This window comes from Solea solea, chromosome 21 (assembly GCF_958295425.1).
Source record: "Solea solea chromosome 21, fSolSol10.1, whole genome shotgun sequence".
Classification (NCBI taxonomy): domain Eukaryota; kingdom Metazoa; phylum Chordata; class Actinopteri; order Pleuronectiformes; family Soleidae; genus Solea; species Solea solea.
The window spans coordinates 6,436,440-6,461,903 of NC_081154.1; the positions used below are offsets into that span (position 1 = coordinate 6,436,440).

The 25,464-nt window shown below is 46.2% G+C and overlaps 1 protein-coding gene across 2 annotated transcripts in view; it reads left to right on the forward strand.

Annotated features, from left to right (window-relative positions):
* bahcc1b (BAH domain and coiled-coil containing 1b) overlaps window positions 1-25,464 on the forward strand; it is an 81,198-nt gene that overhangs the window by 34,374 nt on the left and 21,360 nt on the right. For both annotated transcript variants that reach the window (XM_058620257.1, XM_058620256.1), the window contains exons 3-13: window positions 4,988-5,146; window positions 10,953-11,063; window positions 12,244-14,271; window positions 14,945-15,056; window positions 15,618-15,811; window positions 16,223-16,363; window positions 17,329-17,525; window positions 17,623-17,989; window positions 19,637-20,593; window positions 23,984-24,168; window positions 25,189-25,325. In XM_058620257.1, coding sequence (XP_058476240.1) covers window positions 4,988-5,146; window positions 10,953-11,063; window positions 12,244-14,271; window positions 14,945-15,056; window positions 15,618-15,811; window positions 16,223-16,363; window positions 17,329-17,525; window positions 17,623-17,989; window positions 19,637-20,593; window positions 23,984-24,168; window positions 25,189-25,325 — 4,588 coding nt within the window. The remainder of the gene's footprint in view (window positions 1-4,987; window positions 5,147-10,952; window positions 11,064-12,243; window positions 14,272-14,944; window positions 15,057-15,617; window positions 15,812-16,222; window positions 16,364-17,328; window positions 17,526-17,622; window positions 17,990-19,636; window positions 20,594-23,983; window positions 24,169-25,188; window positions 25,326-25,464) is intronic.

A 25,464-nucleotide genomic window follows, 5' to 3' on the forward strand; every position in this document is an offset into this window, starting at 1 on the left:
AAAAAGTCCAAAAATAGCTGCAAAAAAAAAAACATAGAAAAAAAACAGAAAAGCAAAAAAAAAACCAAATGTATGTAACAGGAAGTAGATTTGAGTGGATTTTTTTTCCCCCGTTGCAAATCCCATTACAGTCAATCATAAATAAACCAAAGCGGATTTTGCTCACTGTGACTGAATTAGTATGAATAGAAACTCATAAATCAGACTTTTTATTACCTTGGATTGTCAACATTGGGAGATCGGCTGTGTGTGTGTGTGTTGACACGCTTTTCCGCTTCCTGACGCCAACTGGGAAAAATGGGTGGCACATATTATTATTGGACTTTAATTACCACAACAGAGAGTGTTTTCTCAAGTCAGCTGCTTGTTTTCCTAGTGAATATTGTATGCAAATTCCCGTTAATCTGCTGTGTGTGGAATCGTGACGTCAGAGGAGCTGAAGTTTGGATCAGCGGAAGAGTTTGTGTAACGTTGCTGCTCCGCGTCGCGTCTCTCGTCGCTTGTTGGATAACCGTGGCGTTGCGGGAACGATGTGAGAGGATGTAGCGGTGACAGACGGAAAGGAAATGTGCCGATCGGGGGTGAAAAAACAAAGGTGGAAATGCGGTACAGGAAAGAGAAAAAATGGGAGGAGAAGGAGGAGGAGGAGGAAAAACAGGCAGAGAAATAAGGTTTATGTTAGTGGCTGGCCTCTAAGATGATTTTCCATATCAGCCGGCCAGAGGGAGCGGGCAAATATGATTTTCTCCTCAACTCGCCAACAGAAAACAGACAGAGAAAGGGGAGAGAGAGGGAGGTGACAGGAAAGAGGGAATGGGGTTTATATTTTTAAAAAAAGAGAAAGGAAAGAGATGAGTAAATGGAAAAAAGATGATGGGGAAACGGGGGGGGGGGGGGGGGGTGACGAGATGAAAGAGCAGCTGTGGGAAGAGAGTGAACAAGGATTGTGGAATATTTTTGTATCGCTGGACTTATCTGATCAATATCACAGCTGTTTGAAATCAATGTAACTTCATTTTCGTTCGTGTCGGTGATGGAAGGAAACTTTTATGGCTCCTGGAGACGCTTCAAAATTCTTTTTACGTCACTGCTGAAATGTATAGCGGCGCGGCTCTCCAAAACTGAAACTATTGATATGCTGATATGCCTCAGTTAGGCAAACCATGACCTAACAATACACTGAGCTGCCACCAGGGGGTCACTTAATGTCTCTTTAAAACGTCAGTTAACATTTTTCTGAGGAGTTCAATGAGAAGTCCACAGTTACAGACATTCTTGGTCTGTTTTATGGTGTCACAATCACGTCAATCGGATGATTTTTGAGAAAATTTCATGTTTTGATTTCGACTGAAAGCGTACAGTCAGACTGTCTATGAAGGCAGTACTTTACCTAAAGTCGTCGTTCTGTGACGCCATCTTCAAAGACAGTCGATTGCAGAATGAAAAAACCTCAAAAATTGTCAGATTGATGTGATTGTGACGCAAAATACACAAAATATTAGCTCCGGAATTATTATCTGAAAATATATCCATCGAATGTCTGTAAGTCCAGGTTTTTCCTTTACTGGTCTCAATCTCTATAGTTCCAGCTCTTCATCAATAGAACATTATGTCAAGTTTGTGAATTATGTTCCCACTTAGATGTAAATAGACAATAAAGTGAGTGGATTGACAGCTTTTATCATCCTATAGGAGCCTGCTTGTAGGTGACGTGTTGCCAATCTCTAGTCTTCAAAATGGGAATTTCAGATTCCCATGAGTTACGTCACTACTGGTTGTCACTCGGTCGTAGTTGTAGTATTTGAGGTGATTGTGTGTTTAAATCCACTTTTACACTCAGACTACCAGGTATGTTGTCTCACAAAGTTAGGTTCAGTAAAAACATCCATGGCTAATGGCTAGGAAGAAATGAAAGTGTGTCTTATCGTCGCGCCGCACATGGTGGACGAGAAATTAACCCGTTCACCTGAGTGTGTTATGTTCCTGTTTATGCAGATCGGAGCAAGGATTTGTCACTGGTGATTAAACACATTCCCACTGGTCAAAAATGGGGGTTAAATTGGGTTTTTGACCATCGGGAACCTTATGTGTGTCTGTGTAATTGACTAATGGCCTCTTTAGGACCTTTTCTGGCATACACACGACAGCCAAAACCTGGTCCTAATGAGGCAGAACCTCCTTTCTAAGGAACTAGTTTAGGCCGAATTGTGGTTAGTTTCAGGTTAGGGTTAAGGCTTTGTCAAAGTGTGAAGACATTTTGGCTGGTTCTTACGTCTATGAAGGGGTTTTTCAGGATCAAGACCTGGTTTTAGGGTTAGGGTAAGGGGCGAGGGAATACATTATGTCTATGAGGGTGTAGTTGTGCTGCCATGAGGTGTCAGTGGAACCAGACTCAGAGGCAGCTGATCTACAGTCGTAGAAGAAATGCTGTAAAACAAAATATCCTGTGTGAAAGGAAGAGAGACGGAGAAATACGGAGACAAAATAAACGTCTGCAGGACGAGGTTTTGGAGAACACAGTTTTTTTTCCCCCCCTTTTGTTCGTATTTATTATGACGCAAGAAAAGAAAATATGGAGCGAGCGATGGAGGGATTCATGTGTTTTCATTGTCTCGGTACTGTGTGTGTGTGTGTGTGTGTGTGTGTGTGTGTTCATCAGTTTGTTTGTGAATGAGAGAGAGAGAGAGGGAGAGATGGATAGAGAGATTGGCAGTTGAAGGCACTTGTGGTTGTGGCTGTTGGGCCTCAGGTCGTGGTTGAGGTGAGGGTACTGTACTGTGTGTGTGTGTGTGTGTGTGAGTGAGTGAGAGTGAGAGAGAGCGAGATCGAGAGAGTGACAAAGAGAGAGGGGGAGAGAGAGAGAGAGAGAGACTCAGATGTGGACTGTTGTGGTTGTGGTAATTGTCTCTGATGCGAGGCAGAATTTATGGGGAAGACCAAACTCACCTCTTTCTCCCCCTCTCTCTCTCTCTCTCTCTCTCTCTCTCCCTCCCTCTCTCTCACCGTTGCAGTGACTAATTACCTGATTCCCTGTGGATGTGTTTCCTTCTTCCCCTACAACTGTTGGGGTTGTTCCACTAAATGAGAGCATGCTGACAAGTGGAGATACATTCTAACGACGCCAAAGTCGACTCTCTTTTCTCTGGTCACGGTCTGAAACTGAAAATCGCAGCTCGCTCGTTCACGCGCTGTGACGTGAAAGGCGTTTGTTTTTATGACACATATTTGTCAGATTGTCACCAGGATGTTACCAATGAAGAAAATACCAAACACCAGAGCCACGTTGGAACAGGAAGTCTGTCTAGTTTCTCATTCATTCAGGTTCGGAAATTCACCAGATGTCAATGAAAATGATTTCCCTCTTTTACTGCTCAGTTTTCACTCTTTTCCGCTTTGCCATTTCTTGCCATTGCGACCACATACTTTTAACTTTTTTATCTTTGAAGTTTGGAGTTTCCTGTTGACGTTCAGCCATCGAATGGTTTAAATATGAGTCCGCTGCAGATTAAAGCACTTTTCAGACGTCAAATCTGGGAAAGGTCTGGACAATTGCGTCAGAATGTTTTTGCCGTTCACATATGAACAACAGGAGATTGTCTGGTTCACACCGGCAGGAATATTTCCACAACTTTTATGGGATGAATGGTAGCAGAGCCTGGGTGGAGGCATTGAAGCTCGCGCGTCTTGAATTCTCTGGAGATTTTCCTGCTGTTTTCTCACACAGGCTTTTCCTTGAGTGTGACAATAGGTGCTGACAGCAAACGTTTGTATTTTTGCATATGTATTGTCACACAGAGTCTCTGCATACAATTTCAGGAAAACGCAGCATAAATGTCAACAGACTTGTGAGCAAATTCACGGTTCAAGGTTGACAAATTCTTATTTTAGCGTTCAAAAAGAAGTGTTTAAATCAGATTTGAGAAGCAAAAAGTCTTGTTTTGAGAGAAAAAGTAAAAGAAAATGGTGGGCACATTGGTAATACCCCAAATAATTAAGTTAATTCAAGGTTAAGTTAGCAATTTTTAATCAATTGTTTCCATCTACAAACTTCATGAGATGGGGCGGGGCTACAATAAACGGGGAGTGGATACTCTACGTTGTCTACATCACATGGGACCACATGAAAAGTCAGAAGAAGCTAAATAAAAGATAGAAAGGGATTTGTACGTTTACGCAAACTGCAAGAGAGGAGGCGGGACTACAAGTGGGTGGGATTATAAGCAGGGGCAGGGCTTTTTAGTTTTCTATATCATACAGAACCACATAAAAAGTCAGAAGAAGCAACGATAAAGACAGAAATTGATCAGTGTCGTGTGATAAATGTTAGGGCTAGGTCACAAATGCGCAAACTGCAAGAGAGGAGGCGGGACTACAGGTAGGAAATATAACTTCCGTCCACTTCAAGTTCCGCACCCCTCATTTTAATTGAAAACAACTTTCATTCTGTAGGTCAAATGAACTTAATCCATATAGTTGTTACCGACTGAAGTATTATTATTTTTTGTCAACCATTTTCCCTTTTGAAGTGTTCTTCCCATGTGAAGAGAAAGAATGAGGACACTTTCACTGGCAGTGTGAATGTAGCATGGAAGGATTAATTTCTCTTGGGCAGGTCATGAAATTTCATTTTTCACACTTGTCACATTAATACCACCCAGCTCTGCCATGTTTCACTTCTTTCTCTCTATTTTTTTTTTTACTGCCTCAAACTCCTGCTGGGTTTAGAAAAATGTGATATTTAAGTGATATTAAAACGATATTTTGACTCTTGTCATAGCGTAGAGAGGAAAAAAAGTGCTGTGTCAGGGAGTCGCATGAAGCTGAACTTCACAATGTCCTAAAGACTGTTTACTTTAGAGCTTCTCGGTTCTTCTTCTGTGGTGTTAAATGCTTGTTTGCACCTCAGTACAGTCACGTCCACCTCATATTTACTCAGCGAGCACCCTCTCCTCTAACCTCCTGCGTTTCCTCTGTGTGTGTCCTTCAGGTGCTTCCTTCATGGGTTCCTTCCTGGCCAGCAGTCTGGGGTCCCCAGCGTCACACCCTCCTCACCCGTCAGGACCTGCTGCCTCCCCATCCTCCCCCTCGTACAGGACTGGACCCCATTCGAGTGCTTCACCGATATGGTTCCCCCATTCACATGAAGGTAACACACATACACACACACACACACACACACACACACACACAGGAGCCCAGAATGCTTGGGTCTCTGGTTAATCCGGGGTCTCGGTTTGGGATTAAGATCGAGATGGAGCCATTAAGTGGTTTAACCAACATTGAGCGCAGACCAAACACACACCACAGCGATGCCTCAGATGATGCTACTGACAGAAACCGTCAGTTTGACAGTTGGCCCGTTATAACTGCTATGAAACCAAAACCTTCCGCTGTCTCTGCTCTGTCCCTCAAAAGTCTGGGACACACCCGTGGACCGCGTACGATTTCGGGTTGTGAAATGAGCAACCCATTTTGAAACCTTGACATTCGCAATATGACAGGTTGCCACGTCAGTTTTTTCCACCAGAGGTTCAGAGATGTCACTGTCAATCACACTGGTGTCCAATCAATCATATGTGCTGTGCTTTACCATCTATTTTCCTCTAAAACAGAACGTACAAAATTGACATCATGTTCCACTGAAGAAGAGCTGAAACTAACGATTTAGACCCTGTACTTGACCTTAAATGGTTGAAGTAGAAGCTTATTTTCCTGTAGACTTCTATTCCTTTTAATACCAGTTGAGTCGCCCCCTGATGGCTGACTGCTACTTCCATCCTACTTTCTAGGCTTCACTTTTCAAACATAAAGACTACGTTTATTTCTTATATATGGTCTAAGGATACATTGCCTCAGCATTCGGTCGTCAGGCAGGGTTTGGTGTTTTCAGCAGCAACTCAAGTATATAAGGAGTGTTTAAGTGCAATTTTTCTCCTCCAGTATGATAACTGAGGTGGCGTCGCATTGCTTCACTGTATCCCGCGCCACAAACACAACAAACAAGTAAACAAATTAACAAACGGACAAACACAAACACCGTGATTCATCATAACAGACAGTAATTTGCAATACATGTCTGACTCATTACGTTGTTTCCCCTGCTTTCACTCAATCATGCTCTCCTGCCCTCCTCACTTTCACTTTTATGGTTTTAAGTTTCATAGCAGACACACACACACACACACACACTGAAACTTACCCCAACTTTCCATCATCCTTTCCCTCCACAAACTCCCTCCCACCTCCCTCTCTGACCGCATCCCCACCCTCAGGGCCCCTTCTGGGCCAACCGACCTCCAACGGCCCCCTTCCTGATCAGACACAAACACACACACACAAATGTGCGCATCCACACGCATCATGTCCTCTTTCGACTGTTAACCGTTTGTGGTCAGAGAGTGAACATGACTCAGTTATCTGTCTATTTCAGGTATGCGTGTGTCTCTGTGTGTGTGTGGGTTTCCTTGTATTTGTTACCTCTTAAGGACCTTTTTCTGGCGTCCTTGTCAGGACCAATAGACCAAAACCTGGTCCTATTCCTGAGGAACTGGTCAAGTTTAGGGCTAATACTTGAATTGGCTTTGTTGAGGCTGTAAAAATGAATGGAATGGACCTCAGAAGGGTAGCTGTACAAACCTGTGTATGTGTGTAAAAGGATTTCTGTCTTCAGACAGCGAGATGGGCCTCGACAGTTAACCTTCACAAACACACAAACAGAAACACAGTTTAACACGTAGCAACGACAACGGAAAGAATTTCACGTTTCGCCTGTTTTTCTTAACAATACGTGAGCTATTACCGAGCAATTAAGGATTCCACCTTAAGGAGGAAGTGTTTGAACGTCAGTGTGGAGGACCAGTGCACTGACTGGTTTCCCTCTCTGGTGTCCTCTCATGGACGTGTCCCGGCAGGAAAAGCACCGGTGTGATCAATATCAATAATAACCACTGCATTCCTCTCAGCTCAGACAGTTACAGTCTGTCCTGGTGTTGACGTACAGGAATGACTTATTGGGACATCAATGAATCCATCATCGTTATATTAATAATAATAGTAATAATAATAAGAAGAAGAACGGCTGTGAACTAAACTAAACTAAACTCATGTAAGCAATAAATACATTTCAAAACCATTGTCAAATACGTTCACACAATGCCGATTAAGCCTGTCATCTCCACACGACCCTCTATGTTTCTCAGTATAGCTGCACACAGGAAGTGATGTGTAGGGAACGTCCACGGAAAAGGTTCCAAAGTGAATTCTACTGCTCAACAAACCTGGTCGCCCTTGTCCCCACCCGTCCTTGCACTGCTGCTGTATACACACTAACACTCCCTCAGTTAGGGACGATAGTTTATGGACATGCTTTAAAGTCAAACTACGCATACGAATTTCTCGTGATGCAGCTTTAAAAAGGTGTGAAAGGAGACAAGAGATTCACTTGTGCGACGGCCTCATTTGCAGCTCACGGAGCGATAAATAGCAACAGTTAATCCCCGAAAATGAGCACTAATGTCGCCCGGAGTGACTGTCTTAAATCAGACTCACAGGAGGCTGAGGCAGGACTCCGATGTGAGCGTGAGAGAGGGGGAGAGAAGCAGCAGCAGCAGCAGCAGCAGCAGCAGCAGCAGCAGCAGCAGCAGAAGCAGCAGCAGCGGTGGAGAGAGCAGAAATGTGTGTGTGGAGGGAGAATGTGTGTGTGCCTATCAGACAGATTTTGTGTCTGTGTGGCTCGGCTTTGATGTCTGAACACACATAACACGTGCGTGCGCACACTCCGAGACGCACAATCTTGCGTGCACACACACACGCACACACACACGGAGACTGCAAATGATTGTTTTTACGAATTAAAGCCAGGGAGCTCCTGTAGGCCGTCTGCCAGCTGGCCACGGTCCAGAGAGTGGAGCGTAGCCAGCGCGGAGAGAAGAAACCTGGCTAATACACACACTCAAACACTCACACACACACACACTTCTAGACTCAGTCAAAGGACACACACACACACATGCACAGAGTCGCAGACGAGACTTATTCAGGAGGAAATGCAGAGTTTCCTGAGAACCAGCACACAATCTTTTCTCGACACATGCATTGTCTCTCTCTCTCTCTCTCTCCCTCCCACTCACATACACACCCACACACACACACACACACACACACACACACTAACACACACTCACCCATCCCGTCACTCTCTGTCTTCCACACCTGTCCTTGTTTTTTTCCCCGTCTCCCCTCTCATGTGCTCTCACTCCTCTCCTTACCTCTGTTCTCTCATCTCCACCATCTCAAAGCTCTTCACTTCCTCCTTCATCTTCTTCACCCACAAAACACACACACACACACACACACACACACTCCTCCTCTCCCCTCTTCATACGTCTCACAGCAGCACCAGATTGGGGGCTTTTCATATTGACAGCCCCGTTCTTTCTGGTGTCTCCTCTCTCTCTCTCTCTCCCTCTCGCTCTCTCTCTGCCTCCGTATATTCAATCACTAACCTCCTCTGTCCCGTCTTCCCTCCCCTCTTTTATCCCCCTTCTCCTTTTTTTTGTCACCGTATCTCTCTGTGTTGTCTTTGTTCCCCTCCTCTTCTCTCTCATCCCCCCCCTTCCCTCCTTCCTCAGTTTTATCACTCATCATTACCCATGGGATTGGCTTTCGATGGCTGATAGAGCCTTTTGGCTAATTGTCGCCATTTAGATTCACTGGTTGTTAACCAGTCAGAGTAATCACACACACACACACACACACACAAACACAGAGCGTGAGAGAGAGAGAGAGGGGTGTGCGCACACATTCATGCATTTACATTGCAGCATAAATGCTCAGACACAGAGTTCCACACTCACACACGCTGGGAGCAGTGAGGGGGTGTTGGTGGTTTTGCAGTGCGACTGTGGAATGCGTAGGATGAGTTTTTATGGAGTGCTGTTTACTTTGGCCACCACCGTTAAACTTTTAACGGCTGCCAATTAACGGGCCGGCAAGGACACTCTGTGGGGCATGAAACCAGCTGCTGGAGAACACACACACACACTCACACAATCCAAGCCTTTTGGCTCTGTGATGTGTTTGTGTACTGAGCTCATGTGAATGTGCACGGGCCTGTGGTGATTTTTTTCAAGTCCCCGCCCCTTCAAACCAAGCTGCGTTCCCACTAAGCCCTGCAGTTTAGCTCGCCATGGTACAGTCTGGAGCGGTCTGAGACCCCGACCTGACTTGCGATCCACGTCACTTATGTAAATATGTGACATCCATAAACTGGGCATATGAAAGTATGCAAATCAAAGTCCTATTGTGAAGCCTCGTATTTTCCAATGTGATCGGCTTCATGATGGTTTTTCACAAATGTCTCTTACTGGAAGATGCCGGCTGTCAATCACTCTGGTGTCCACTCCATGGGAACACTCTCAGTCTCACTCACTTACTCATCTTCTACCACTTTATCCTCCACATGAGGGTCACAGGGGTTGGGGGACCGGGGGGCTGGTGCCAATCCCAGCTGGACAGGTTGCCAGTCCATCATATGACCACATAGAGACAAACAACCATTCACTGTCACACTCACCTGGGTCTTCTTGCTGCAAAGGCAAGAGTGCTTATAATTGACAAAACTGTTAAAGAAGAGCTGATTCTCGCGATTGAGTACCTGAGAACTCCTCAGGAAAATATTCCCTGATGTTCTAAATCATGTGCAAAGACTTTAGACTCTCATTCAAAGTTATTTTTGCCGCCAGCACTATCTCCCCCTGGTGGCTAATTGGTTCGTACGTCACTTTTCACTTTTCAAACTGATATTTTTTGATGATCATCACCGGTGTGTTGACATCTCATAAGCGTCCTTGCAACTGACGTGCTGATTTGCTGTTGACCGATCAATGGACTGCAGTGTGTCTAGCTCCACCCATTAGGTGCCAGACCGCTGCTCTACATTGCTCAACAGAAGGGTAACAACAAGTGGGAGAGTACGGCCAATTCTGTGTTTACCTTTCCCAACTTTTGACAGTCAAATGCAAATAATTGTAACATGCATGTTACATATATGTATGTACTGTATGTGGCCCTGTGATGGACTGGCGACCTGTCCAGGATGTACCCGGATAAAATGGTAGAAGATAGATGGATGGATGGATGTACCAAACTCTATCAAACTGTGGAAACAGGACTCAAGTTACTTCCTCTATACCTATACCACCACCACGACCCATGACACACACTCCACATTGTCTTCCATTCATTTGAACAGCCAAAACAATACCTTAACCATAGCCAGTTCCTCAGAAATTAGCTTCTGCCTCATTAGGAATAGGTTTTGGTCTCCATGAGGTCCTGACAATGTCAGTGTTTATGCCAGAAGAGGTCCCGAAGAGGTAATAAATACAAAAACACACACACACACACACACACACACACATCAATGACCCTGACCCATGCCTGCACCCTTCCAGTCACTATCAACACAACCACTAAGACCTCCTCTATCCCACGATGCAGTTCAACGTCCTTGAAGACGAGGAACAGAGTGGAACGTCCGCTTACCTCCCAGTGACCTTATGTGTGTGTGTGTTGGGGTCGGGGGGGGGGGGGTGTGAGTCTTCGTACTATTTGTCTTGGGTTTGGGAAAAGTGTGTTTTGTAGAAGAGCAAATTCCATCCAGTTAAACGCTGCAAACACTTGGCAGTAGCTGTCAGCTGTGGTTTTTGTCACCACTTTGTCCACTGTAAATAATGTCAACTCCTGTGGCGTGTTTGTGCAAAAGTGCATTTATGGTGAAAGTAGCACTAACCGGCCATATTTTCTTCCCCCCTTTTTTTTTCTCCCTGTGTTTTCTAAAATGGGCCTATTCTATGATAGATTGTAGAGATAAACTGTTTGTTTAGAGGGCTGCTGAATGTCAGCACTGCAGAGAAACATCAATTCTTTTTCTCTCTCCCTCCCTCTGACAGGGTACCCCAGCTATTCAGGAAGTCTTGCTTCTCCTTTTCTCCCCATGAGTCCCCTGGATCACCATAGCAACGGTCTCTATGGACAGCACCGCTTTTATGACACTCAAAAAGGTAGGTCCTAATGTGCTGGTGGATGAAACTGTTGAAAAAAAAAAATTGCTTTATAGGCTATATACTTCTTTTAAAATGCTTCATCAGCTCTCACCACAGGAGTTACAACTGGTAACTTTTCCAGCTGGTGTTTTCTCATTTCCTTTTCTCTAGATATCACTACAGCAACACATTGCACCACCGCAATATAGTCATTTCATTATACTTTTTTTTTTAAAGTGTGTCCTAAGCAGCCACTTTGCAGCTAATGTTCAAATCTCTTTAGAGCAGCCATTCCCAAACTTGTGGCTCGGTTTAGTGGTGCACCAAACTTATAGCACAACTCTTCTTCACTCACAAGGTTGTAGGATCGAGTATCTCAAAACAACTTATTACAAGTACAAAACAGAGCCCTCTGTACACTTTGCAAGGCAGATTTTGTACCTTATTTGAAACTTAATTACAAAACTGAATAGACAAAAAATCACTCTTCTAGAGCTCAATGTACCTTCTGCTAAGGCTACACCCACCTTCATAAATCCTGCTCCAGATGCATCTACTGTCCACACTAACCCATCATTTTCTTGAGGTCAACACTGTTGACCTTTTTTGATTTAAAACTCTGGGGTTGTGTTTTAGTCCGGAAGAGCAGCGACCAAAGCCACAGTCGTCCAAATTTGCTTCCCGACCAGGACCTTTTTGGCTACAACACTAACTAAAACGTCCATCAACACTGACTTTCCGTTTCACTTTCATCTCGTCGTCAGTCTCATAACAGACGCCCCTTTTTACCACTGTTGTGTCACTATTCATTAGTAGTAATGGTTGAATCTAAGCAAACAGCTGCAGAGGAAAGAATCAGCTTCCTGTTTACACTTTCCAGTACAACTCAGTGGTCATGTGATATACAGCAGTGACTGCTGTATATCTCAAACTGGGTTGAAACCCACAAATTGGCCGCAGAAGAAATTCATTTGGTCACCAAATAAATTAGCAGAATGCTGCACAGAAATGACACATGCATAAGATGAAGTTGTGATTTCAATTTCCAAATGGATATGGAAATGGCTGGGTTACCTTTTCAAGTACATTTTTAGGATGATAACACTGATGCAACAGATTGCTTTAGTTTGCTTTTTTCAAGGGAAAATGTTGTTGCATGAATGCATCTTTATTTTTCTGCCTTCTGTTCTTCTTCCAGATCACTTCTACCTAAGAGGCCTTCCTCCGCAGCCCGCTTTGCTCTCCACCAATCACAGCCTCCCTCCTTTGTCCAGGACTGCACCCGGCCATCCTCTTGGCTCTTGCAGCCGTGAGACAGACAGCGGGGGAGGAGGCGGGAAGAGCACCAAGGACGCGAGTGAGAAAGGAGTTTCCTCTGTGTCAAAGGACAAGGAGCGATTGAGCAGCAAGGACCGGCACCAGGAGAGCAAAGACAAACAACACCAGCTTCATCATCACCACTCCCATCAGACAAACCCTGCCACCACTCCGTCTGGCTACCATCACCAGGCGTACCCCCACCCGCACCATGCCCTCCTCCCTCATCTCACATCCCAGAGCAGAGAGGAGGACCACAGACACTCTCTGGAGAGACACAAAGAGTACAGAGACAGTGATTCAGGCAGTCAGGGGACAAAAAGTATGACTGCCTGTAAACTATCCAGCGGTTCAGGGTCAGAAAGTGGCTCCAAAGGTGGAGCAATGAGCAGCTGCAGTGGTGGTGCGATGGGGAGACCTGTATCTGGAGGAGGCAGGCGGTGCTCCAAAGATGGACTCATAAATGGGGAAATGAGGATTAGTGAACCCTCAACATCCTCCTCTGAATGTATGAGACGAGGGACCGCTGCAGCGACAACCATCTTGGCACCTCCTACCCCTCACTCCTACTCAATGCCTCCCCCTGCTCCTCCTCCACCACCTCCTCATGCCTTACACATGGGCTCCCCAGTCACAGGAGGGTGGATACATCACACACACCACCATCCTCATCCTGACTTTTACTGTTCCCCTCTTACACTAACGCCCTCAAAAGACACCACATCCACCCCTGGAGGGTCTGGCAGGGAGGCGAAAGTAATTGGCCCAACCTATGTGCCCTCAGTTGGACCTCTAGGAGACCTTGCAGCCCCAGATTGTCGTGGAGCAGGAGGTGGTGGCAGAAAGGGAGATGATAAGAGTGGTGAAGGATCTTATGAAAGTCATTCACATCACCTTAGCCGACTTAACAGTTGCCAGAAGAAGGACAAATCACAGCCATACCAGCAGCACCTGGGATATGGCAAAGCTGACAAGCCTCCAGACTGGAGCCACCAGACGCAGAACTTCCACAAACCCAGCTCCAACACCAGTTCTCAGCCTGAGCTGCGATCTTGCAGCCTGGACAGAGCTTCATCCTCTAGAGATGTAGAGATTGTGGATGATGTTTACCGGCCCTCACTCCCACTTGATGCCCAAAGGACGCACCCTACTGTTGGACAGAGTACATCAAAGGGTGGCTCTGATAGTAGCACTCCTCCCTTCAGGGACTGTTCCTACTCGGGCCCTCATTCTGATGGGAAGGTGGGTTCAGGGACTCAGAGGGAGGGACAAAAAGTTGCAAGGATAAGGCACCAGCAGCACAGCAGCCATGGTGCAAGTACAGAAGATCGGGGGAGAGATGGAAGTCATACAGCATCTTCTTGGGGAGCTCGAGAGAGTCACCAGGAGGACCAGAGGAAAAGCTCCCATCATGCATTGGTCGGTAGTGGTGAAGTAAGAGGCCTCAGCAAGAGAGCGCCAAATAATGACCACAACCAGCCCCATTCTCAGCCACCTCCACCACTATCCCGCTCCTCACCGCACACTACTGAGGATGTAGGCAGTGCCATGAAGAACCTAATGAACTACAGCTCCCAGCAGCCTTTGCTGCTGCCACAGAGAAGCCCTTTCGGAGGTCTGGGCTGCCTTAAACAGGGTGGCGAGAGATCAGAGAAGGGGGATAAAGGAGTGGCTAAGAGCAACACCTCCCCACAGGACCCTCCTAAACAGTCGCTCCCTCCTCGCCGAGGATCCATTAACGAGGGAGAGAGGGGTGACCGAGGTGGGAAAGAGTCTGGGGACGCAGGAGAGGGGGAGGTGCGACAGCCTCCGGTTGGTATTGCCGTAGCGGTAGCCCGACCACCCCACCGTTCCCCAGAAAACCCAACTGGACACAGCAGACAAGGCAGGGTTCTGCCCAGCATGAAAGGTCAGACATTATTATTCTTCTCACACTGGAAGTCAATGCAATTCTGTGCTCCAGGCTGAAATATTGGGGAAAAAAAATCTACTTTAGCTCACATTTGTCGGTCCCATTTAGATCTTTCCAACAACCCTTATTGTTTCAATTTTCAAACGTTGTGAAGGGTACCATATAACCCTTCTTTTGGGGTAGCACGGTGGTCATAGCCTAAAGGGTGGAGCTCGATGGAGTGCAGTCTGCTAACTGATAGATAGAATTGGTGCTTTTCTGCAACAATGGGAATGAAATAGTATAAATGCAAATGTTGCACTTGTATGGTAATAGTTCATGCAGCTATTGCTATCCAGGCTCCACTTCCCGAGGTGGAAATGCAAACCAGATGGTTTACCCTTCTAAACCTTAACATGGTGAGCTAAACTGCACTTGGTAGATATGGGGCTTCAAATGTATTCTTGGAACTTGCAAAAGTCTGCATAATTCATATTTATCGAAAGTTTCCTTGTTACAGTTTAATTCAGAGATGCAGTATGACAATTTTTGCCATACAAATACATGTAGCACATTGAAGGATGGTAGTTATGCAGGCATCCTGTCATGCTATAAATGTAAGCATCTGACTTGTAATGGTTTCATAAAATTATATTTTTGACTTTAATCACGGTTGGCCCTTGTGATTCAGGTGTGTCACGTCCTGTGTATCCTCTTGGCCGGGAGGCAGAGGAGAGGAAGAGGATGACGGAGGAGCACATTGGCCTTCATCATCTGGACAGAGACAGGGAAATAATCATCAGGTAGGTTCACATGCACCAAAATGCACGAGCGGCCACTCATGGATGCACTCGTGCATATGGCAGCGTCTATTCATTTCGGCTCTTATCTGATAAGCTGGAGTTCTTTTATTCTCTCAGTCCGAGGCTTCTCTTTTCTCTCCCTCCATTTACTTTTCTCGCCCTTTGATGTGGTATTTCTGCGCCCTCTCTCTCTCTCTGTCTCTCTTCCTTTCTCCCTCCCCTTCTCTCCCTCTCTTTCTCTGTGTCTGAGATGAGATGTGGTGCATTAATGTTATGGAGACTAATGCGAATGTCTCTGAAGTATCACGCTCTTGTTATGTAGTCATATTAAGGGAAGAAAACATATAATGAGAACTCACGGACTGGGCACAAGATGATGGCTGCCCCTGTTGCTGCTGTCACATTTCATTTTCTTGATGAATATAATGGTGGTAGTGGTAATGAAGATGACAGTGATGAAGATAATGATCATAATGATGGTGGTGGCGATGATGATGATGATGACAATAAGAGGGATAATCAGGATAATGACAAAGTTCACCCTGCCTACCGCTACCACAGGGAAAACAAGGATAGAGTGGAGTTTGCCAGGATCCACCCCTCCAGTAGTTGCCATGGTGACCTGACCTCCCACCTCTTGGTTCCTGGAGGAGCCAACCAGTTAGGGGCGGACCCGGCTGCACACGCTCACCCAGCTCACCACCATTGGATGCAGAGGACAGGAAGTCCCTCCCTCTGGATGGGGCATTCGTACGGTGAGTAGTCAGCAGGAAGCGCACGTTTTTTACTTGTTTTATAGCATGAGAACACAATTCTGGGTCTTTACTAATCTTGATATCATGTGTAACATGATACAAAGGACACCTAATAATACAGGAGGAGCATCATTTAAAAAGTCATTGACAGATTTGGGTGAAATCGTCTGGGGATGTAGGTTATGGCTTAAGGGAAAAAAATGATAAGATATTGGTGGTGATCCAGATAGGAATCCAGAGTCAGGAGTTGCACAATGAGCGACCTTGTCTTGCTGTGTTTTATTTAGCTTTGCATAATGAGTCCCAAGATTTACCAACTCAGCACACACACACGCTATCTTTTTTAGAGTAGTAAAATCAGTATTTAAATGTTGCTGCCATTTGACTGTGTCGTGAATGTCTTTGTTCCAGGTCTAAGTCATGTGGGAATGAGCCCCGGCTTTCCTACAGGTCTGCCCAGCCCTCTGCAGCCAGTCTTGGGGTCACTAACCCAAGACCCTAACTCCCCGCTGGTGGTTCTTCCTACAGAACCTGGGCCGCATCATCATCTCGGTATGCTTAGTACTCTTTCACCATAAGAACACACACTCACAGACAACCGGCAGAGTCTATATTCATTGCTCTGCCCGTACTTAACCACCCCCACCCCACCTCCCCTCCTCTCATTTGTACCATTGGAGCTGCTGCCATTTCTCTCCCAGAGTTTTAGTATCATTGGCTAATCATAATATAATGCTCAACTAAGTCCCTCTGTCAGTGGGGCCGTGTTTTATAGCTTCGTTAATGGGAGCAGCTATTCCATTGCCCCCTCTGCATGTGCCCGGCGTTATGCAAACCATTTTAACTGACATTCATCTCTCTTGTGGTGGCGCACTGGTGTGTCTGGACTGGACTTTGCACAAGTGTGTGTGTCTGTGTGGGCATGTGCGGCGCAAGCGTGTATGGACATGTAAAAGTTAGTTGTGTTCATGTCTGGAACATTGGAGACATTGCTCGGTGTTAGGGGTTGTGTTGTACATCTTAGCTATTGCTATAGGAAAAAGAGCGTGTGTGTGCGTGTGTGTGTGTCAACACTGCTTTGCAAACAGGCTGTGAAATTTAATTATCTCCCGCCTCCCTTGCCTCGCTTCGTGGGAGTTCCTGCAGAGAGGGGAAGTGCATCCACTGAACCCTTCCCCAGGGAAACATTAGCCCACTCAGGCTAATCTCACAGAACAAAGGTTCCCAGCGACAAGGCAGCCAAGAAAGGCTGAGTGTGCAGGAGTGTGTTCGTACATGCATGTGTATCTGAATTCACGTGTGCCTATTGGGTGTGGTTTTGAAGAGACAGAAAAACGGCGTTATCAGAAATAGAAAGAGTTAAAAAACAAAGGAGGATGTGAAGTCACAAATAGTCTGATGTTAACGTGACTAAACTCTCTGCCAGTAACAATGTGGTTGCCCCCATTTTTTAAAATCTTTGTCAGAAAAAAAATCAAAGCAACCTTTCCTGACTTTCTAACTATTTTCTCCTCTAGATGTTTTGGAGCAGTCAGGACTTTGGCCTCCTGTATACGGAGCCCGCGGTCCTCCTCCTCACCTGCAGCATCACCCCGTCTACTCTCGCTCCTCATTCCTACGGCAACAGGAGCTCTATGCCCTGCAGCAGCAGCAGCAGCACCACCACCACCAGCATCGAGCCATGGAGCACATGCAGCATCGCTCCATAGCACAGGTACAGCCAATGCAAAAATAGGTCAGATCTAAAACTGATGCCTAAAAACTCCCCATTGATCAAACACCATGTGAATTCTCCCCTTCCTTTTTCACAGAGAAAACACGAGGAGCACGCCATCACCATAGAAGATTCTCCTCACGAGTCCTCATCATCCCGGACTCCACCTTCTTCTTCCTCGTCCCATGCAGCCAAACCCTTCTCCCACACTCCTCCCCCAACAAAGACGCCCACTCCGTCTCCAGGAATGTGTCCCACCAGCCGGCAGTCCCCCTGCTACCACTCCCCGTCCAGACGTTCTCGACCACAGAACCCTCTGACTCCTGCGCCAAGCCCGGCTGCGGCGGCTCCCCGTTCCCCGGCGCTGAGTCCAGCTCCTTCACATCTGTCTAAAGGCCTGGAGAGGAGCAGTGACAGAGGAGAGGGGCAGCCACCTCAGGATTACCCACAGTCCCTCGAGCCAGGTAAGAGTGGGGGGGGAGTCTGTTTATCAATTTGAAGGAATCTACCAGCAGGTTAGACAGTCACAGAAAAAAGATAAGACATCAAACAAGACAAAGACATAAGCTGCTTTCAGACATGCAGTGAGAGTCTCCCAGGATTATGTGCAGGGGCTGTATGTGTGAAAGTCCACGGAAGTCTCTCTCTGGAGAAGTTTTTTTTTTGGAGATTCTCCTACCGAGCTCTGTAGTATATAGGTTGTGAGAACACAGCAGGAAAAAACCTTTTTTTTTTTTTGTTAAGAGTCATGTCGTGAATGTGTCTCAACACTTTCCGGCACATATCTGGTAAATCAGTGAGGACACAGTTCATGTTGTATGATACCAACAAACCAATCAGCAATCAAAACAACGACAGCAATGTGAAAAAGAAACAGGCGTAGGAGAGGCATTATCCTTATCTTGGATAACGATGACATTTTGCCAGAAAGGCCATCCATCCATCTTCTACCACTTTATCCTCCACATAAGGGTCGCTGGGGGTGCTGTGCCAATCTCAGCTGACATAGGGCTATAGGGGTACATCCTGGACAGCTCGCCAGTCCAGCCAGAAAGGCCAATTATCATCACTCTTACAATCAGTAGAGAGTAAAGAATGTGACATAAAAAGTTCCAAACTTGACAGATTGAGCCACATTTTTACCCTTCGCCGAGGTAAAGAAAAATGGCACACGCCTGATCCAGTGTGTAAGAATTAATGACATCTCACATGGTGAGGCTGTAGAATGTAAAACAAAATAACAATAAACTGTAGCTGGTTTGTATGTTCAGGCTGCTGTAAACATGGTGGCACAAGAGGACAGCCTTTGTAAAGCAAGGCCCTTACTTTATGTACACAGAAAAAGGCTAATTCTAAGCTTATGGAAAACAAACCATATGAATTTGAAAGGGATTATATTCTTATGCAAAGTTAAAGGGATTGGGAATGCGAACGGCAAACTCCAGAGAATGTCCAGACCCAAATCCCGAGACATCACCTGGAGTCCATCTCTGAAAAACAGCCACAGAGAGAAAGACACTGTTTGAAAGAGAGAGAAAAAGAGGGAAGGGTGCTGCTTTGCTTTTATCTGATCCTTTCCTCTGTGTGCCCTTCAGAATGTGTGTGCAGTTGTGTTTGTGTTCAAGCGAAAGAGGGACAGCGGGCAGGTCGGCCAGTAAGGTCAGAGTAAGCATGTGGGCTCTCAGTGTGTCATGTTGTGTGTGTGTGTCTGAGCCTTCACATAGTACGTGTCACAGGAGGAAGGTCAATGAAATCCTCGGATAGACCCTTCTTATCCTTCAGGGGTCCTTGAGAGGTACGGGCGGAAGGATACGCATTCATCTGCGCGTGCTGTCAGGGGGCGGAGGGATACCATCAATAATAAGAATGCAGGGGTGACAGGGCCCGGTGCTGCAATCACAGGAAAACAGCAGCGAATCATCAATATCCCACATAAATCTATACACACACACACACAAAACACACACTGTGTATAAGTACTTTACACGTACATTTTCTGTTTTCTGTTCCAGAGACAATTGAGATTCCGCTTTTCCTTTTTAATGCTTGAGCATTTGTGGGTTTTTTTACGTGTCAAGACACATATTAAACCGTTCCCTTTTCCCCACCAGACTTGCCACCTGTTTACTCCTACCCTCCAATCACCATGGGCTACAAGGCTGGACCTTCACCTGCTGAAGCTCGATTGGCTGAACAAGCTACGGTGGAGGCAGAGCCAGCGGAACCAGACTCTAAGTCCCTCCCACGTCCACACCACATGACCCAAGAAGAGAAAAGAAGCAGGGAAGAAGAAGAAGAGGATGCGAGAGACTGTGAAGTGTTGGAATCTCAGAGTGGAGTTGCAGAAGAAGAGAAGGGGGAAAGGAGGGCGGAAGCAAAAGGATGCTCCATCTCAGAGCCGGGGAGCAAGCTTTCTGGATCCTCGCCATGCCCTTCCCCAGCTCCAGTCCCAGATCCAGCCTGCCCAGCCACAGCCACCGGCATAACCCTAAAAGTAGAGCTCTCTCTGGGTTGTCAGGGCCAGGAGGCCAGCCTGGAGGAGCCGCAGCTATCCAAAGAGCAGGAGGATGATCTGGAACGTGGAAAAGAGGACATGGTAGAGGATGAGACGGAGAGAATGAAGCCTGACCCAATAGAATGTACCGTCTCTGTGCCTGTAGAGCCTGAAGAGCAGAAAAATGAGGAGGAAGAGGAGGAGTGTGACAAAGATGTAAAGATTGTAGATGTAGTTGAGGATGAGAAGAAGGAGGAGGAGGAGAGTGGCACAAGTCCTGATGAAGACTTGGTGGAGGTTACCTGTAGCTCTCCTGCTCCTTCTCCAGCCTGTGAAGCCGCCCTCCTCACTCCATCAGCAAGCACAGCCGCGCAGCTCCAAGGAGCCTACATGTGGAGCCTGGAGCTCCTGATCGCAGCGGCTCTGTGCGCCACCAGAGATGCCTTGTACCCACCTGCACCTGTCGCCCGGGCCCCGAGTCCTCCACCTCACCACGGTATGGAGATACTGGGAGAGTTGGCCGAGCTGGAGATCCAGCAGAGGAACAGAGAGAGCAAAGAGAACGTCACCGAAGGTGAGGAGAATTTCTTTTAAGACCCTTTTAGCCTTCCAGCCTATACAATCTGACATTTTCAACCACCTTATAATAGCCTGTTAGAGAACCCCCACATTTATTTGGGTTACAATAGAGACAACAAAGGAGACGGTAACCATGCTTGATTTGGTTGTGTGAGGAGGTTCCACACGTGTACAACCAAATGTGTAAAAAGTATAATCTAGGCCTTATACAATACATTAGGGGGCCACTTTATTAGGTACACAGGAGTGGTCTTCTGTTGCAGTAGCCCATTGTGATGTGCTTTTAGGGATGTTCTGCTTCATACCTTGGTGGTAACAAGTGGTTATTTGAGTTGTTGTTGCCCTAATATCATTTCAAATGGGTCTGTCCATTCTCCTGTGACCTTGAGCATCAACAAGGCATTTATCTCAGTGGATATTTTCCTCCTTTTTCTGGACCACTCTCTGTAAACCCCGGTAATGGTTGTGCTTGAAAGTCCCAGTAGATGAGCAAGCGCACCGTTTTCAAAGTCACTTCAAGTCACCTTTCTTCCTCATTGTGATGCTCTATTTTGAACTCCGGCGGCCTCATTATTCTAAGGATTCAAAGGATTCAAAGGCTTTATTGTCGCGTTCAAAACAAAAACATCCTATTTCGCTGCAATGGCATTCTTCTTATGACCACGTTGTGACCATGTGATTGGCTGATGAGACATTACAGAGCAGTTGAACAGTTGCACCTAAAGTGGCAAGAGGTGAGTCGACGTCTCGAATGAGAAACAACAATGTACGCAGTGTTTGCATGTGTCACTTTACATTACACCCAGTGCACACTACAGTTGTTGTTGTGTTTTCGGGGGCCGGGACTACAACGTCCGTGAAAATCAGATCAAGGAAACTTTTTTTTTTTCTTTTTTTTACCCTACTTCTTGTCAACACGCACATACACACACACACACATACACTAACGGTGAACCAAAAACAAGGATATGGGAGACGTGTGCAACCCAGATGTGGAGACTATGAACTCATGAACACATGCACACATTTTCCCACTCACTGTCCTGCTTCCTCCCTCAGCTCGGACTCTCTATTCTAGACTACGCTGCTCCCTCTGGGATGGGTGTATATTTGTGTGTTTGTTTGGGTGGTGGGGGGGGGGGGGGAGGGGGGGGGGGGCGCCGGCATGGAGATGGACAAACAAGTGAAGCTTCAGACACAAGCCAGGACACACACACACACACACACAGTGTGTCCCCCAGGCTCTGCCGTCTTGCTTTGCTAATTAGACCCTTTCTTTTAAAACACTTCTCCTGTAAGCGCTCCTATTTTCCTCGTTGTCCCTCTGAGAGAAAGTGTTTTTATTTATGCCAGGATCAGAGTGTGTGTGTGTTTGCCTGCATGTGTGTGTGTGTGTGTGTGCACATCGGTGTGTGTGTAAGCTGTTAAGTAATCCCAGATGAATCCCCCCCGCTCTCCTCCGTCAGAGTCTGTGTGTCTCTCCACCAGGCTGCCTGCACCTCCTCCTCCCTCTGTTATTATTTCCCCTCACTCACTTCCTCGTCGTCCTCTCCTCCTTATTTTTTTTTTTATTATTAAACCAATGTAATCTTGTGTGTAAATCCTGCCTCTGCAAGCCTTGTTGATGGAATTAATAAGTGTAAAAATCATAAGTCGCTCCGCAGCTGTGTGTGCGTGTGTGTGTGCGTGTGTGTCACATATGGAGCGTGCAGGCTGTGCATTTTGTTTACGTGTGCACGTGGTTAACATGTGTAATAGGTGTGAAATCAATAAGTCCTGTTTGCGGCGTGGAAGGCGCTCGGCAAAAATCGCAGCACGTTTATTTTAAAACCGCACTCCGGCCCCCGCCGTGTGAAATGTTATTAATGCCGCTGATGGCGTGTTTTTGGCGTCGCAAGCGTGTTCGAGATGAAACCGATCCCGTACAGATGCATTTATGCCACTTCTTGACATGGACGGATATCTCAGCCGCTCACTGGAGATTGCAATTACAGATTAAGGAATCAAGAGATTCTTTCCCCTGCAGTGTAAATTAACAGTGTTACTTCTTACATGAGCATCACACTTTTCCGTATCCCTTCACGTTTACTTTATATTGCAATTTCAGCTCAATAAATTCCTTAATGGACTGTAATGATCACATATCAACTGAAAGTGTTTTTAATTTTGCGCCACTGTTCCTCTTTCCCCCCTTAAATTCCTTTGTGCCTCCTCTTATTACATCCTTTGCCCACTGTGGGGACACAGTGTGGTGTTATTGCTGTGTGTGTGTGTGTGTGTGTGTGTGTGTGAGGGTATATACATCGATTGTGGCTCTCCTCCAGGAGACTAAAGGAGGTGTGGTGATGTCAGTGGTGATGTCATGCTGTCACGGTAACCGGAGCGTGCCATTGGTCTAACAGATGAGACGGCACTGACCTCTGCGAGCCGGGACAGGACGAATCCGCGCGCGCGTCTCGGGTTCTTCCCGCTCTCTGAGGAGTTGCCCCGTCTTGTTTTCACATCCGTTTCGCCCTTCTTCTCGAACCTTCCTTCACAGTAGAGGACTCCATCCTTCTTTCCTCCTCCTCCTCCTTCTCCTCTCTTTCGTCTCCTTTTTGCTGCATTTCTGTCTCGGTCTGTCTCCCGCTCAAACACGCGCGGCTTTAATAATGTCAGATGTCAGTGAATAGGCCTTGCAGCTCCAGTGCACAGTGAGAGTGATCCGATGAAACCTCTCCTCTTCTCTTCCTCTTCTCCTCTCCTCCTCTCCTCTCCTCGAAGGGGAAATTGGATTCTGTCCATGTCCATAATGAGGAGTTGTAGGAGAATAAATAGATAGCTCAATAAACGCTCTGCCTCTTATTGCTTCTCCTCCCCTTTACTCCCCACCCCCTCCCCCCTTCCATCGCAGCAGCACCTCCTCCTCCTCCTCCTCTTGCTGCCTCTTCTCCTCCTTCTCTCCAGTACTCCCTCATGCCCATGTCTGCGCAGCTCAGGTGAATGTGTGTATTCAGAACGAGTGTTTTGTTTGCATAGATTTGTGTGTGCGTGTGTGTAAGTGTGTTAGTGTGTTAGTGTGTGTAGAGTCTCATGAATATTCTCATTCATCTGCTGTTGCTGTGACAATGACAGAGTTAATGACAGTGACAGATGTAGAGATGCTTCTCTCACACTCCCCCTCGTGTGTGTCAGTGTACGTGTGTGTGTGTGTGTGTGTGTTGTTTGTGTACGATTAGACGTGAACACACGCATACATCAAATAAACTACCTAATATCATAAGTATCACCACTTTTCCAAGGCGCGGTCTCACCACGGCCGTAAAAATAAATCCCCACGTGTCAGCCTTCGTGTGTGATGCAACAATCTGACACCGCCGCGCTTCTCCCTCTGTCTCCGTTGCAGGTGAGGACATGCTGACCTTCGACCTCCACAGTCTGGCGACGCTGGCGGCCGCCCGTGCTCTGGAGATGAACGAAGGGGAAGGAGGAGGAGGAGCAGCCGTAGATGTTGGCATGGAGCAGCAGTGTCCCATCAGGAAGAGGCTCAACCTGCGCAGGAAGTGCAGCTGGACGCCTCGTCACGAGCCGGTGAGGATCGACTCAAGAGTATTTTATGTGTATGCAGAGACATAATGTGTGAATGGAATGGAAACACCTCACACATTTGTTGTTGTTTTTGACGTAGAAAAACAAATGTTCTCACATTACATTTGCACTTTGTTTTGCTGTCAAGTTCAGATAGGATAATATTACCTTGAATAGTTAAAGCGCACAGAGGCTGCTGATGTGAACGAATTATGCCAAATCAGGAAGAGATCACCTGTGGCAACCCTAAAAAATTGGGAGCAGATGCCAACTACCACAACACACCAACAAAGAAGGAAAGAAATACATTTTAAAAATGTAGAACAAGAATCCAGAAAAGGCACTAATGCAACTTTACATATGCCAACGTCTGTATTAGTACATAATTGTGTATTATTCAGCTTCACATTCAATTAAGGGTTTAGATTTGAAGGGGTGATTTGTACCAAATACAATCCTCTTAGTCTTACGACTAGTTAACTGAGGATAATCTGTTCTAGTATCATTTGCAGCTCATTGTTTACGGTTGTAGAAATCTCATTAACTGTGGATGCACTCACATATGCATGTATGTATATATATATATATATATATATATATATATATATATATGCAGATGTAGTCATCTGCATAAAGGGTTTTTCCAAAGCAAAAGGAAGATCATTGTTAAAGATAGAGAAAAAAACAAAGGGCCAAGTTAACTACCTTGCGGAATCCCACACTCAACATGCTTCTGATACTCACAAACGTCCAAAACACACCCTTAAAACGCCATAGAAGGCTATTTTTTTTCATATAATATTCATTTATTGTCATAATGTTTGATGAGCAGTTTGATCTTTAAAGAAATCCTTGCTTTTATATCTAAATGAACTGCTTTTGGGGACAAAACTTGTGATCGCTGTGGTTAGAAAAGCCTCTGCCAGGCTGCACAAACACTGGCTGCCTACTTCAAATATTCATTGGAACTCCATTTGTTTTCAGCCTTTTTAAATTTCCTCTGTTATTGTGTGTGTGTTTCAGGTGTGCCCAGTGAAGGGCTCCATGGAGACAATGGGAGGGGAGGAGTTGGCCATGCGCGTCCAGCTGGCTGAGCTACAGCGCCGCTACAAAGAGAAACAGAGAGAACTGGCCAAGCTACAGAGGAAACACGACCACCAGTGAGCAGAGAACACACACACACACACACACACACACAGGAATGAATCATGCATTCCTACATCGGCAATTCTGCTGTCATGCCGCATCCTCCTGATTTATCAGGACTTGCAGTCTGCTCATACCTAATGCAGTTTGACC